Source organism: Pseudorasbora parva, chromosome 12, assembly GCF_024679245.1.
Source record: "Pseudorasbora parva isolate DD20220531a chromosome 12, ASM2467924v1, whole genome shotgun sequence".
Lineage (NCBI taxonomy): Eukaryota > Metazoa > Chordata > Actinopteri > Cypriniformes > Gobionidae > Pseudorasbora > Pseudorasbora parva.
In genome coordinates, this window is record NC_090183.1 from 46,347,474 (window position 1) to 46,363,653 (window position 16,180).

At 42.2% G+C, this 16,180-nt stretch overlaps 2 protein-coding genes across 5 annotated transcripts in view; one reads left to right on the forward strand and one right to left on the reverse strand.

Moving 5' to 3' along the window:
• The window catches only part of tab1 (TGF-beta activated kinase 1/MAP3K7 binding protein 1), a 14,005-nt gene extending 4,867 nt beyond the window's left edge, over window positions 1-9,138 (reverse strand). For 2 of the 4 annotated variants that reach the window (XM_067458581.1, XM_067458582.1), the window contains exons 1-9: window positions 9,053-9,138; window positions 7,087-7,217; window positions 6,855-7,005; window positions 3,585-3,671; window positions 3,021-3,129; window positions 2,794-2,910; window positions 1,964-2,075; window positions 319-463; window positions 1-39 (exon numbers count right to left, since the gene is read on the reverse strand). The exon at window positions 1-39 is cut by the window's left edge and continues 175 nt beyond it. In XM_067458581.1, coding sequence (XP_067314682.1) covers window positions 1-39; window positions 319-463; window positions 1,964-2,075; window positions 2,794-2,910; window positions 3,021-3,129; window positions 3,585-3,671; window positions 6,855-7,005; window positions 7,087-7,217; window positions 9,053-9,121 — 960 coding nt within the window. In that variant the 5' untranslated portion in view covers window positions 9,122-9,138. Of the gene's footprint in view, window positions 40-318; window positions 464-1,963; window positions 2,076-2,793; window positions 2,911-3,020; window positions 3,151-3,584; window positions 3,672-6,854; window positions 7,006-7,086; window positions 7,218-9,052 lie in introns of all 4 variants that reach the window. The other 2 variants (XM_067458579.1, XM_067458580.1) reach the window with 1 other exon arrangement.
• Window positions 9,139-11,025: 1,887 nt separating this feature from the next.
• On the forward strand, window positions 11,026-15,354 carry ift27 (intraflagellar transport 27 homolog (Chlamydomonas)). Its single transcript, XM_067458583.1, has 7 exons — window positions 11,026-11,146; window positions 12,147-12,226; window positions 12,643-12,702; window positions 12,818-12,877; window positions 12,957-13,074; window positions 14,950-15,059; window positions 15,143-15,354. Exons 1-7 carry the CDS (start codon window positions 11,113-11,115, stop codon window positions 15,239-15,241), a joined length of 561 nt encoding a protein of 186 aa, XP_067314684.1. The 5' UTR covers window positions 11,026-11,112; the 3' UTR covers window positions 15,242-15,354.
• Window positions 15,355-16,180: the final 826 nt, after the last annotated feature.

Sequence of the window (16,180 nt, forward strand, 5' to 3'; positions counted from 1 at the left end):
CTGCTGAGCCAACTCCGCTGCTACCATGGCAACGATCTCCTGAGAAGGGGAACATGGGAAATGTAGTCCAGGATATCAAAACATCCCTGATGCCAAGGGTGGGGCCACCTGTCACTCACAGGAGATCAGCCAATAGCAAACCACAACCATCCAGACAAAATTAAACCCCGCCTACATTTGTTCTTGTTTGCAAAGCGATTCACACGATATACGGCACAATAGAGAAGAAAAAATAGTGTGACTTCCTTTCAATGCATTTTCATGTCTATTTTCAAAAAGGGGGGTGACAGTTAAGGGGTTAATTGTCAGATCAATCACCTGGTTGACCTGCTCGGGTCCGTGCGCCGATTCCAGCGCTTTTATAAGCCCCTCGGACATCAGCAACAGGAAGCCAGTCACGCCCTCCAATGATTGGCCGCCGTGGATCTCAGGCTCGGAGATGATTGGCTTATGCTTTGCTGCACTGATACACACATAATACCAAGACAGGGCTATTTTGTTGTTTAAATAAAAAAAACATGAACATCATTTGGAATTGTGGGTTTTAATATCAGGATTTTTTGCTGTTTTACCTTCTCGTTTTACCAGTCTTCATAATGTACGAAATGCATGTTTTAATGCACATGATAAATATGAGATGAGCAAGAGTTGACGTTCTCTTGATGTGCGCGATAATTCTGATAAATTATTATACAGTAAGTGCTGCTTTCTGAATTCTACATGTACAGTATATTGCCAAAAGTTTTGGCACGCCCCTCCAAATCACGCTCAACTGTTAGTGGGATTAGAACAAAGTGGAAGCCATTGGGAACAACAGCAACTCAGCCACGAAGTGTTAAATCCCAGAGCGGGGTCAGCGCATGCTGAGGGTCACAGTGCGCAGAAGTCTCCAACTTTCTGCAGAGTCAACAGCTCCAGACCTCCAGACTTCTGTGGCCTTCAGATGAGCTCAAGAACAGCGGAGAGAGCTTCATGGAATGGGTTTCCATGGCCGAGCAGCTCATCCAAGCCTTACATCACCAAGAGCAATGCAAAGCGTGGGATGCAGTGGAGTAAAGCAGCCGCCACTGGACTCTAGAGCAGTGAGACGTGTTCTCTGAGCGACCAATCACGCTTCAGTCTGACAATCACATGGACGAGTCTGGGTTTGGCCGTCGCCAGGAGAACGGGACTCGCCTGACTGCAGTGTGCCAAGTGTAAAGTTTGGTGGAGGGGGGATTATGGGGTGGGGTTGTTTTTCAGTAATTGGCTCTTAGTTCCAGTGAAAGGAACTCTTAATGCTTCACCAAGACATTTTGGACAATTTCACGCTCTTAACTTTGTGGGATCAGTTTGTGGACGGCCCCTTCCTGTCCCAGCATGACTGCGCTCCAGTGCACAAAGCGTCGCTCCATAAAGACATGGATGAGGAGTTTGGTGTGGAGGAACTGGACTGGCCTGCACAGAGTCCTGAGCTCAACCCGATAGAACAGCTTTGGGATGAATTAGAGCGGAGACTGAGAGCCAGGCCTTCTCGTCCAACATCAGTGCCTGACCTCACAAATGAGCTTCTAGAAGAATGGGCAAAAATCCCCATAAACACACTCCTAAACCTTGAGGAAAGCCTTCCCAGAAGAGCTGGAGCTGTTAGAGAGGGTTGGCCGACTCCAGATTAAACCCCACGGGTTAACAATGGGAAGATCATGTGTGTGTAGAGGCGGCGTCAGAACACTTTTGGCAATATAGTGTATGACAGAAATAAGCACTAGTCCAGGTGTGTATCAGATAAAAACGCTGAACAGATAACCCGCCTCTTGCGTGATACCCAAAAATTTCAAATATACTGATCTACTATGATTTCTGACCTGATAGACCAGAGGAGAACTGAGTCTGGTTTCTCCAAAGGTTTATTTTTCTCCATCATGCCCTGATGGGAGTTTTGGTTCCTTTGGTAACACTCTTTGAATAGAGCGCAGAAACACACCTGAGCACATCGATGTCTGTGTAGCTGAATTTGACTTTATAGTCTCCGATCCGCCGAGTGCTGCTCTGACCCGAGATCAGTCCAGTCTGCCTCAAACGCACCGGATCCAGACCTGAGGGAGGACATGGCAATCATTCACACACACACACACACACACACACACACACACACACACACACACACACACACACACGCACACGCACACGCACACACAGGACAAACTCAAATGAGACACATGGTGATAACAATCAACTAATGATTCATAAACCTGCTGATGTTATAATAATCATGCTAATAAAACAAAGAGAAAAACACTCACTGTTCTTCATGACTGACTAGAGTGAGACAGAGTGTGTGTGTGTGTGTGTGTGTGTGTGTGTGTGTGTGTGTGTGTGTGTGTGTGTGTGTGTGTGTGTGTGTGAGAGAGAGAGAAAGACAGTGTGTGTGTGTGTGTGAGAGAGAGAAAGAGAGAGAGAGTGTGTGTGTGTGTGTGTGTGTGTGTGTGTAAGAGAGAGAGAGACAGAGTGAGTGTGTGTGTGTGTGTGTGTGTGTGTGTGTAAGAGAGAGAGAGAGAGAGAGAGTTTGTTTGTGTATGAGAGGGAGTGTGTTTGTGTATGAGAGGGAGTGTGTGTGTGTGTGTGTGTGTGTAAGAGAGAGAGAGAGAGAGAGACAGAGTGAGTGTGTGTGTGTGTGTGTGTGTAAGAGAGAGAGAGAGAGAGAGAGAGAGAGAGAGAGAGAGTTTGTTTGTGTATGAGAGGGAGTGTGTTTGTGTATGAGAGGGAGTGTGTGTGAGAGGGAGTGTGTGTGTGTGTGTGTGTTTGTGTACTGACCCAGCTGTGAGAGTCTGGTCAGCTCATCATCGTTGTCCGTTGTGTGTGCTCGGCCGATCTGGATCACCTGGTTCTGACCGTCAGTGGTCGTCTTACAGAGAAGAGCACGATTGGTCCCTGAAAACACACACTGATCACCACACCTCCAGAAACAAGAAAACAACGACAACAAGATCCCTTGTGTGTGTGTGTGTGTGTGTGTGTGTGTGTGTGTGTGATGCACATACCGACGTTAGCGATGTAGAGTTTATTATTGAGTATCAGAGCGACGATGGCAGTGGCTCCACCTGAAACTTCCTGCTCTAAAGCCTTCAGTCGCTCGGCCATCTTCTGCGTCTGAGTGGACAGATACACACCCTGACACACACACACACGTTTGTTTTTGTGAAGTGTGGGGACATTCCATAGGCGTAATGATTTTTATACTGTACAAACCGTATTTTCTATCCCCTTACACTGCCCCTAAACCTACCCATCACACACACACACACACACACACACACACACACACACACACACACACACACATACACACACTGCCCCTAAACCTACTCATCTCACACACACACACACTGCCCCTACCCCTAAACCTACCCATCACACACACACACACACACACACACACACACACACACACACACACACACACACACACACACACTGCCCCTAAACCTACCCATCACACACACACACACACACACACACTGCCCCTAAACCTACTCATCTCACACACACACACACTGCCCCTACCCCTAAACCTACCCATCACACACACACACACCCGTCCTCACCTCAGGAAGCTGAGTCTGCAGATTGGCCTTCTCCGCCAGAGCATCGTCGATGGTCTCAAAGTAGCTCTTCTCCACAACATCAAACGCCTGAGGGTTTAAAACACACGCATCATCACGCATGTGACCGATCACACATCATCTGCATAATGACACCATGGCCTTCAGTAGAGCTGGAGAGGGGGCGGGGCCACTACATCTGTTCTTGTTCCTGAAGCAGTTGACTCACAAGTTATAGTTTTCATGCCTCGTCACAGGCTCATATTAACGCCTAGCCTAGAAATCTAGACGCATCCTAGCGGCAGCAAATTTAATTTGCCCGCAAGTGTGGTCTAGGAACTCTCAATACCCTTCTGAGCTGTATTCCTCACAATCTGGACGGGCCAATCACATCGTGTATAGAGTCGGTGGGCGGGGCCATAATGACGACGGCCGAGTTGCGTTTGCGTGCTTCTAGTAAACACAGAAACTGACGAACAGCGGTCTTTCGAATCAGCTTTGACCGCGACTCTGGAAGACTTGAGTTAAGCTTTTCTCTGAGAAAAGAACAAAGAACGGCACTGAAGTCATTCTGAAGAAGGGAAGATGTGTTCGGGGTTTAGCCGACCGGATACGGCGAATGTTTAATCTGTCAGCTCTGCTTCCCCTTCGTTGCTCCGGTTGGTGTAGCGCTATCCTATCGCGTGCAGAGGGAGTTTGACAGACAGCCGTTTATCCGCCCCTCAGATTGAGCCGTCAATGGAGAGTTTCAGACCAAACATCTTGATGTGGGTCTGGCTTGTCGGGCTAATAAACGCCCATCTGGAGGGCAAAACTCCTCCATTGACCACCAGGTTTGTAGTCAGTATTAATGCAGTAAGACAGGGATATTAAAATACCAAATACAATATTCACCGTATTGATGTTGCACACGTCATACAGGAAAGCAGATGAACACTGTTATAGTACATTAGAGTGGGTTTCACGATATTTGCAGATATACCTCTATAACAGGTTTACTGCATAATTCATCTGTGTTTAAAATTAAGTGTTGAAATAACTCGATTTAAAATAAAAGCCATATCAACAAATCCTAAATTGGCGTTAAACATTGCTTAATTGAATCCTTATTTGTGCAACGCAGTGTTTTTCACGTTAAAGGGATAGTTCAACTAAAATGAGCCTGTTGTGTTTATCTGCTGACCATCCAACATGTAGGTGTGTGTGTTTCTTCAGGAGAACACAAATGAAGATTTTTAACTCAACCGTTGCTGTGTGTCGGTCATATGATGTGAATGGGGAACAACTCTATGAGAGCAAAACAAACAAACATGCTTAGACAACACACACACAAACCTGCTGCTCCTGACGACACACTGATGTCTTAAGACACGAACCGATCGGATTCTGAGAGAAACACAACATTATTTATGATATTTTTTTTTAACCTCATATCAGGCGAATCTCATCTAGCGTTCCCATCTCTCATTACTGCCGTCTGCTGAGGTCAAACCGGCGCGATCATAGATATATATTATGTAGATTCCTCATTCGACTGATCCACGCAGACACTAATGAGGAATCTAGTATATATGTCTAAGACCGCGCCGGTTTGACCTCAGCAGAAGGCAGGAATAGCGGATGGGAACGCTAGATGAGATTCGCCTGATATGAGGTAAAAAAAAATATCATAAATGCTGTTGAGTTTCTCTCAGAGACCGATCGGTTCGTGTCTTAAGACATCAGTGTGTCGTCAGGAGCAGCAGGGTGTGTGTGTGTTGTCTAAGCATGTTTGTTTGTTTTGCTCTCATAGAATTGTTCCCCATTCACATAATGTTAAAAAGAGTTAAAAATCTTCATTAGTGTTCTCCCGAAGAAACACACACACCTACATGTTGGATGCCCTGGGGGTCAGCAGATAAACATCTAATTTTCATTTTTGGGGGAACTATCCCTTTAAGCGTTGCAAAAACGTCACGCTGTTTTTAGGGATTGAAATGCTGCAGCAGGTGCTGTATATGGATCATACGTGCCCAAAACGTGCATGATTTAAAGGGATAGTTCACTTTAAAATGAAAACGCTGTCCTCCTTTACTCGTCCTCAAGTTGTTTCAAACCTTTCTTTAGCTGAACATGAGAAGATTTTTTGAAAAATGTCAGTAACCGATCAGTTAACTGGAGCCATTGACTTCCATAGTATTTTTTTTTCCTACTATGGAAGTCAATGGGCCTCATTCATCAAACACAAGCAGAACGAATTTCTGTGTAAATCGTTCGTAAAGCCGCTCTGCCGTAAATATTTGGATTCACGAAAACGTTCGTATTTTCAAAATGTTAGTTGGTACGAAAGAAATGTACACCCGCTCCCTACCACGAGTAAACGGTGCGTAAAAGATTTGAGCGTTCTGTGTTCTTCTAATTTAGGCCTACCATAAACTCTCATTTTTTACCAGGCCGTCCAATCACAGAAGGGGCGGGACAAAAACTACACCGACCAATCATCCCACTTGTACACCAACCGAACAACAATAATAGAGAAGTTAATACCGCTTTTTACTGCATTTCTAAATTCAGTAATATTCTTCAAAATGAGATACTAGTAACACATACTGCCATGGATATTCAGCTACCAAAGTATCTCAGCTGGAAAAACGCTGCCCTCGCAAAGCGCTCTCAAGCGCCCCCAGCTGGCCGTTTTCAGAAGAGCAGCAGGTGTTTAGCTGGCTAAAACATGCTTTGGTGGACACATAATAATTTAATATTTATTGCTAGTCATATGGCCGATTCGTCTCTTCAACATTTATGCAAAATCCTGGAGCCAAACCTGAGAAAGGAGTCCAGAAGCGTCCACAGCGCTCCTGCTCACGTCATTTGCAGTTGTAACTCATGGGCGGAGATTATGCTAATTATGAATGAGCGTGCATTTGTGAATCCGGAGGAGAGTTTTCATAAAGGTCCATTTTACACACAAATTACTCAGAATTTGCTCCTATATTTACGAACGTTTCAAGAATGAGGCCCAATGGCTCCAGTACTGACATTTTTCCAAAAATCTCTTGTGTTCAGCTGAAGAAAGAAATTCATACAGGTTTAAAACAACTTGAGGGTGAGTAAAGGATGACAGCACTTTCATTTTAAAGTGAACTATCCCTTTAAGATGGATATTTGACTTGTGCTGCAGTTATATGGAGTTCTGTGGCGGTTTTGCCCCCAAGGCTCCGCGACAGTCATGTGACTTAAAACTATGAATAAAGCTGAACTCCAGTTTAATCTGATCAGGTGAAGCTGTGGTACCTGTAAAAGGATCCTTCGCACATCTGCGTCTGTGTGTCCGGTGCTCAGCTGACCCAACAGGAGCTCCGCGGTCAGACACTGAGACACGAAGCTGGCCACGCGGCTGCCATCATAGCCATTAAACACCCCATAGAGGAAGCAGCAGTCCGTGCTGAGGAGCAAACAGGACGTGACATCACATCACACTGTGCACACCTGTGCGGGTGTCTGCAGCGGCTGATCGAGACTCTACCTGAAGCGGAAATGTCCGTCCTCATTCGGGTGGCTCAGGGTCCCTTTCCCATCAGGGCCGTATGTGCAATTTGGGGCGGAGCCGACACCGCACAGCTGACACAGAGGAAGATCATCGGTCCAGCTCTGATGCTGAAATCACAGCACACACACATGAGCATCATCAGACACACACGCTAGTGGAATTATGCTTTACAATGACACCTTATAATACCTAAATATAATATCTAAACATTCTTACATCAAGATACATCTACTTGAAAATCTTGTTTTCTGGACTTCTAAAAATTATGTCCGTTTATGAATAACACTAGACTTTCATCTCATAAAATGAAAGTGTCATAACAGTCATAATTAAATTTTTTATGTACAATTTTTACATTTTTGTCATGATTTCAACATTTCACCTAATCTCATGAAAATCGTTGATTTTTGTGGTCTCATGAACATGATTTTCATAATTTTACCTTTTTATATCAATTTCAACTGTCATGACATGTCATCTCAAACAGTCATAATTTCACAATTTTATTTCATAATTTCGACATCAATTTTAACTGTAATTTTGACATTTGATGTCATAATAATTTCAACTTTTCATGTCATAAATGATGTCATAACGACTATTGTCAATTTCAACTGACATAATTTAGAATTTTGACGTCATAACGCTTATTGTCAATTTCAACTGACATAATTTCGAATTTTTATATCATAACGCTTATTGTCAATTTCAACTGACATAATTTAGAATTTTTATATCATAACGCTTATTGTCAATTTCAACTGACATAATTTCGAATTTTGACGTCATAATGCTAATTGTCAATTTCAACTGACATAATTTCGAATTTTTATATCATAACGCTTATTGTCAATTTCAACTGACATAATTTCGAATTTTGACGTCATAATGCTAATTGTCAATTTCAACTGACATAATTTCGAATTTTTATATCATAACGCTTATTGTCAATTTCAACTGACATCATTTCGAATTTTTATATCATAACGCTTATTGTCAATTTCAACTGACATAATTTCGAATTTTTATGTCATAATGCTTATTGTCAATTTCAACTGAAATAATTTCGAATTTTTATGTCATAATGCTTATTGTCAATTTCAACTGACATAATTTTGACTGTAATAAAGTTAGATTTTTTTTCAATCTCATAACTATGACTTAGTAATTCATTTTACATTTTATGTTAATTTCATTCATTTCAACTGTCACAATTTCAACTTTTCATCACAAACGACTCATAATTTCACGTTTTTATTTCATAATTTTGATTTGTCAATTTCAACTTCATCGCATAAATATAATGTATCATGTTGACTTTTGTCAATTTTAACTGACATCATTTTGGCTTTTTTCTTTTATAAAAAAATGTGTAAACATTAATTAACATTTTAGGTACATTTCAACTGTAAAAATTTCAAATATTTCTCATAATTTCGACTTTTCATCTCAACTATTTACGTCAATTTCTCCTTTTGATCTCAAATGACTACTTATGTCATATTTTTTTGAAAATGTATAAAAATGAAGCGAGTTTATGTTGAGTGAGTTTTATTTAATGAAGTGTTGCTTCTCCAGTGAAATATGATATTTGTGCTGTAAAACGAGACAGAAACACTTTCATTCATGAGGATAGATTTGATCAGAAAATGTCTCGTTTCGTTTGTAAACACTGATGTGGGTTCAGCGAGTGTCAGGTATTGTGTAAGTGTGTGTAATAATAATAAAGTAATACTTCAGTGAACAGAGACGGAAAGTAAACATCGAAATTAATGTAAAGACAGAGACACTGTCGCAGCTCAACACACTGAAAACACACTAAAACGCGAGATTAATTCCCTCATGGCCCTTTTAATAATGTGTGTGTGGTAAATATATAGACGGTCCAGCAGTAAACGAGCAATAATGAGTGTGGAAGATTCGAAAAAAAGGACTTTCTTACGCTCTGCATCAGACTCCTGCGCTGCGCCGCCATCTTGAGAGGAAGTGCGACGGCAGATCTACAGCTCATCTGCGCGCATGCGCGAAGCGGCGTCACACCAGCGCAATGGCTTTTAGATCAGTCCGCCACATTACAAATATAAATCATACTTGGGAAATCATAGATGAATTATCACATAGGCATACTAAGTCATAATTATTCAAATAAAAATACGAAATTAGGTGATAATGTAAAAAAATGTCATCATTTTTACTTTTTGTTTCATCATTCTGACTTTGTTTTATGTCATAATGTTTTATTTTGTCATAGTTCTAATATAAAAACTCAAAAGACTGCCAAAAAGTCTAAATTTTTCAATTAAAAAAAATCGAAATTAGGTGAAATTATGCTAATTATGACTTTCTGTCATCATTTTTTACTTTTTGTGTCATAATTAAACATTTTTTTTTTTGCATAATTCTGACTTTTTGTCATAGTTTTTTATTATTTGTCTTAGTCCTAATATTAAAACTCAAAAGAATGCCAAAAAGTCTCAATTATTCAAGAACAAATTCAAAATTAGGCGAAAATATCTAATTATGACTTTCTAACATAATTTTTACACTGTAAAAAACAGGTCTCCAATTGAAAATATTCTAGTGACTGATCACATGTAAATGTTTCAGTTGGCCAAATTTAATTTATGTAAATAAAATTGCATCGATTCACAGATATTCAATTTGGCCAACTGAAGCATTTAGATGTGATCAGTCACTAGAAAATGTTCAATTGGAGACTTGATTTTTTTGTGTGTGTACTTTTTGTGTCATTTTTTTACTGTTTGTCATAGTCCTAATATAAAAACTTAAATGAATGCCAAAAAGTCATAATTATGACACACTAAGTCACAATTATTCAATTTAAAATTCGAAATTATGCGATAATGTCAAAAATAATGAATTTCTATGTCATCATTTTGACTTTTTGTTTCATAATTTCAACTTTATTTCATAATTCTGACTTTTAAAGTCATTTGTTTTAATTTTTTGTCAAAGTTCTAATATAAAAACTCAAGAAGTCTAACAAGTGATGATTATGTTTGTGATGTTATAATTTTGACTTTTCGTTTCATAACTTAAACTTTTTTATTGAACTTTTTAAGTACAACTTCGAATTTTATTCTCATAAATATGAGTTATAGGTATATATAGCTATAGATGAATATGTGCTGAATTTGGAAGAGTAGTAGGCTATGTTAAATGTTTCGATTTTTTTTTTTTTTTTTACTATTTTATGTCATAAGTATGACCTTTTTATCCCTTAATTAATAATTTCAGTGATTATGATTTACAAAAGCATGCTTATTTTCTCATGCAGCCTTGTATAATTCCACTTACATGGAAACATGGCAAATTAATGATTTTACTATCATAAACATAAATCGTTGTATTATTATTTATGAATGTTTATTTAAAACTAGGTCCATATGGTTAAAACAGGGACGTCATGTTGGAATGCTTGAGCATCCAATCAGAACGCTTTACACAGCGATGATGACGTGGGTTCTTCACATCTCACCTGTCACTCACAGCTCTTTCAGCATCAGTTTGTGATGGAGCCGTTTACTGTCATCGCACACACACACACACACACACACACACACACACGTTTGTTTTTATATTATGCAGTTTCCACTGACGTCTATTGCTGTCTAATTGTATTCAATCAATGTTTATTTATAGCGCATTTAATTGTATTGTGTATCCTAAACGAACTTAGTTATTAAATTCTTATATATCATTATGAAGGAGTTAAGTTATTTTTAGCTGCGCGTGTGAAGCCCGGCCTCTAGTGGTGGAGTTCAGGACGGTTACGTTAACGTCAGAATGACGTACATCTGTAACGTCACGCCGCTCGGCCAACCGCGTCGCTCAGACTACTGGCGTAAAGCTGTCGGGCCAATAGAAGAGCGCTATTTCAGTTGCTAAGCAACGCTTTGGGTCCAGGTTGCCGTGGCGGAAGGAAGAAACACACACTCAACTCTATGTTGTGATCAATTCATTATTATTTATTTCTGCCTAATGGTGAAATTAAGAGCGAAATGTGTTGTCGTGGGTAAGAACGCGTTGTTTGTGTGCGTGCAGAATGCAGATTATGATGTAATAGTATTGTCATGTTTCACGTTAAACTGTGTGTGTGTGTGGGGGCGGGGTGTATATAAATCATACAGGAGGAGTTTTTATGAGAACGGAAACATTCTGCATTTTTACTGTGATGGGTAGATTTAGGGGCTCTGTGTGTGTGTGTGTGTGTGTGTGTGTGTGTGTGATGGGTAGGTTTAGGCAGTGTAAGGGGATAGAAAATACGGTTTGTACAGAATAAAAACCATTACGCCTATGGAATGTCTCCATATGTCACAATCAAGCCTGCAGTCTCCCTCTCATTTACTGAAGCTTTCGCGCCTCGATCGCCCCCCGGCGACCGGTCCCAGTATAGCCGCCCCTCTGTGTTTTCTAATGGACACTAGGCAAACTAAATAATAAAATTACACTTCAAAAATGTTCCCCCAAAGTTAGTATATGTCACTGAAGGCAGTTATCATCACGATGATTTCATTTCAGGTGTTCGTTTTAAAAATAAGTTTAGTCTGAGTTAGTTATTTGATGCTATAAAAACGCGAGTGTGACGTCATGATTGACAGCTGAGACTGACGGCTTCTCTGAGTGAAGTTGTCACTGAGGCACTAACGGACTTTTTTCGAAATTTTTGGGAGCAGATTAGAGCTTTAGCTTTAATTTCTACATTTCCATAACTGTTTATTTCACACCAACATAATTAATTGTTCTGCATCTGCGAGAGTGTGGGCGGGCTTTTGATATCGCGACTGTACTTCCTGCTCTACTTCCTGCGCTCTACTGCGCAACTCCGGTCCCGAAATCGCTACTGCGCAGACTCGGTCCCAAGATGTCCGCGCCGTGCAAGGCTGCCTGAAAGCTTCAAATATGGCAAGCGGAAACGGATGATGTCGAGTCGTCCATATTTTTTTACGGTCTATGGTCACAATAACAAACGCGTGTGTGTGTGTGTGTGTGTGTGTGTGTGTGTGTGTGTTAAGGAGATGCTGCTGTAGGGAAGAGCACACTGTGTCAGATGTTTCGCAGTGATGGGGCTGTCTTTCAGAAAAACTACACTATGGTAAGAACACACACACACACACACACACACACACACACACACACACACACACACACACACACACACACACACACACACACTCATACAGACACGAACACACACACACACACTCATACAGACACGAACACACACACACACACTCATACAGACACGAACACACACACACACGCATACATGCAAACACACATACATATTCACACAAATAAACACAACACTCATACACACATACATATACACACACTCATACAGACACGCATACACAGACACACACATATGCATACATACACGCACTCATACAGACACACACTAACACACACACACACACAAATTAATAAAAAAAATAAAAAATAAAAAAAAATAATGAAATGATTTAAATGTTATATTGAATGATTTGGTCCGAACTGTGTGTTTTGCAGAATGTTGGTGTGGACCTGTTGGAGAAATCAGTGTCTATCCCAGACACCGGTGATACTGTGGTACACACACACTGATGTATACACTCTCATCACACACATACACACACACACACACACACACACACACACACACTTCTTACCTGCTCATTGGTTGATTGTGCTTTCTCAATCTCAGGAGTTCTACATCTATGATTCGGCGGGGCGGGAGCCGTTTGCAGATGCCTGTGAGAACATGGTGAGTTCAGTAGAACAGCCAAAATACACTCATGTGACCCCGGTGTGTGTCCAATGACGTGTGTGTGTGTGTGTGTCAGTGGAACCAGCCGTCGGTGATGTGTGTGGTGTTTGACATCAGCAGTGAGGCGTCGTTCACCAGCTGCAGCCGCTGGATCGACAAGCTCCGCTCACACTGTCACGGGCTGCAGGTGCCAGGTCAGAGGTCACACACACACTCGCTCAACTCACACACTCACTGACTCACTCACTCACTCACTCACTCACTCACTCACTGACTGACTGACTGACTGACTCACTCACTGATTGACACGCTCGCACACTCACTCACTCACTCACTCACTCACTGACTCACTCACTCACTCACTCACTCACTCACTCACTCACTCACTCACTCACTCACTCACTCACTCACTCACTGACTCACTGACTCACTCACTCACTGACTGACTGACTGACTCACTGACTCACTGACTGACTGACTCACTCACTGATTGACACGCTCGCACACTCACTCACTCACTCACTCACTCACTCACTGATTGACTCACTCACTCACACACTCACTCACTCACTGATTGACTCACTCACTCACTCACTCACTCACTCACTGACTGACTGACTCACTTACTGATTGACACACTCACTGACTCACTGACTGACTGACTGACTGACTCACTCACTGATTGACACGCTCGCACACTCACTCACTCACTCACTCACTGATTGACTCACTCACTCACACACTCACTCACTCACTGATTGACTCACTCACTCACTCACTGATTGACTCACTCACTCACACACTCACTCACTCACTGATTGACTCACTCACTCACTCACTCACTCACTGATTGACTCACTCACTCACTGACTGACTGACTGACTCACTCACTGATTGACACACTCACTGTCACTCACTCACTCACTCACACACTCACTGACTCACTCACTCACTGATTGACACACTCACTGTCACTCACTCACTCACACACTCACTGACTCACTCACTCACTCAGTGACTCACTGACTCACTCACTGATTGACACACTCACTGTCACTCACTCACTCACACACTCACTGACTCACTCACTCACTGATTGACACACTCACTGTCACTCACTCACTCACTCACTCACTCACTCACTCACTCACTCACTCACTCAATCACTGACACTCACTCACTCACTCACTGACTGACTCACTCACTCACTCACTCACTCACTGATTGACACACTCACTGTCACTCACTCACTCACTCACTCACTCACTCACTCACTCACTCACTCACTCACTCACTCACTCACTCACTCACTCACTCACTCACTCACTCACTCACTGACTCACTCACTCACTGATTGACACACTCACTGTCACTCACTCACTCACTCACTCACTCACTCACTCAATCACTGACACTCACTCACTCACTCACTGACTGACTCACTCACTGTCACTCACTCACTCACTCACTCACTCACTGACTCACTCACTGATTGACACACTCACTGTCACTCACTCACTCACACACTCACTGACTCACTCACTCACTGATTGACACACTCACTGTCACTCACTCACTCACTCACTCACTCACTCACTCACTCACTCAATCACTGACACTCACTCACTCACTCACTGACTGACTCACTCACTCACTCACTCACTCACTGATTGACACACTCACTGTCACTCACTCACTCACTCACTCACTCACTCACTCACTCACTCACTCACTCACTCACTCACTGACTGACTCACTCACTCACTCACTCACTCACTGATTGACACACTCACTGTCACTCACTCACTCACTCACTCACACACTCACTGACTCACTCACTCACTGATTGACACACTCACTGTCACTCACTCACTCACTCACTCACTCACTCACTCACTCACTCACTCACTCACTGACACTCACTCACTCACTCACTCACTCACTGACTGACTCACTCACTCACTCACTCACTCACTGATTGACACACTCACTGTCACTCACTCACTCACTCACTCACTCACTCATATATGATATTGAGGTGATCGTAAAGGAAATGTGTGTGTGATCAGGTGCGCTGGTGGGGAATAAGCGTGACCTGTCGATCAGGAGGGAGGTGGATGGTGCCGCGGCTCAAACGTGGGCTCAGAGTTACGGCCTGGAGTATCACGAGACGTGTGCCGTGAGTCTGAACAACCACATCTTCATCATCATCATCATAATCTCAGAGTGTGTGAATCTGAATCTGTCTCTGTTGGTGTTCAGAGGGAGATCGGACAGTTTGAAGCTCCGTTCCTGAGCCTGGCTCGAGCGTTTCACTCGCTCTATCAGGATCAGACGCAGATCATCCAGAGTCTCGTTTGAGCTCACAGCAACACACACACACACACACAGAGACACATCAGTGTCTGTGATGGGGGAACACCCGAGTTTGTCTTCAGAGTTGATTAAATAAACATTTTTTCTTTCCTTTTAAATCTGTGACAAACATGTTCAAAGAGTGTGACTGAGTGAGGCTCTGTGTGAGTGAGTGAGTGAGTGTGAGTGAGTGAGTGTGAGTGAGTGTGTGAGTGAGTGAGTGTGTGAGTGAGTGAGTGTGTGAGTGAGTGAGTGTGTGAGTGAGTGAGTGTGTGAGTGAGTGTGTGAGTGAGTGAGTGAGTGTGTGAGTGAGTGAGTGAGTGTGAGCGAGCGAGCGAGCGAGCAAGTGTGAGAGTGAGTGTGTAAGTGAATGAGTGAATGAGCGAGCGATTTTGTGAGTGTGTTTCTGAGTAAGTGTGAGTGATTGAGTGTATGGGTGAGCAAGTGAGGGAGTGAGTGTGTGAACGTGTGAGCGGGCGAATGAGTGAGTTTCTGAGTGAGCGAGCGAGTGAGTTTGTAAGCGAGAGTGTGTGGGTGAGCGAGCAAATGTAAGAGTGAATCAGTGAGCGAATGAGTGTATGGGTGAGCAAGTGTGAGTGAGAGTGAGTAATCGCTGCAAATGAGTCCACAATCCCGCTGTTATTATCCATGATGATTTTATTGGCTTCTAATTTGCTCTTTTGTGTCTTCTTGAATCAAGAAGTCAATTATGTGTGGTTTATTAACAGATGTTCATATGTATCTTTCATGAAATCATGAATCATTAATACGTTTATAATGACATATAAATCGCGGTCTCGAAGGTTCACAGTATTTATGTGCAACAAAATGAACAGAGATATCAAGAGCCTCAGTCTCGCTCTCTCATCACATGGTCGAAAACTTGTTAGTTTATGGAAGATAAGAAAATCATGCATTTTCATTTGAACATGTAAACTCGTTAGT

What these genes read in the sequence shown, in the direction of transcription:
- ift27 (XM_067458583.1), top strand. Translation starts at nt 11,113, where the DNA reads ATGGTGAAATTAAGAGCGAAATGTGTTGTCGTGG. An exon ending in TCACGGGCTGCAGGTGCCAG is followed by an intron (nt 13,075 to 14,949) that starts GTCAGAGGTCAC and finishes GTGTGTGATCAG; the next exon opens with GTGCGCTGGTGGGGAATAAG. An exon ending in AGTATCACGAGACGTGTGCC is followed by an intron (nt 15,060 to 15,142) that starts GTGAGTCTGAAC and finishes GTTGGTGTTCAG; the next exon opens with AGGGAGATCGGACAGTTTGA.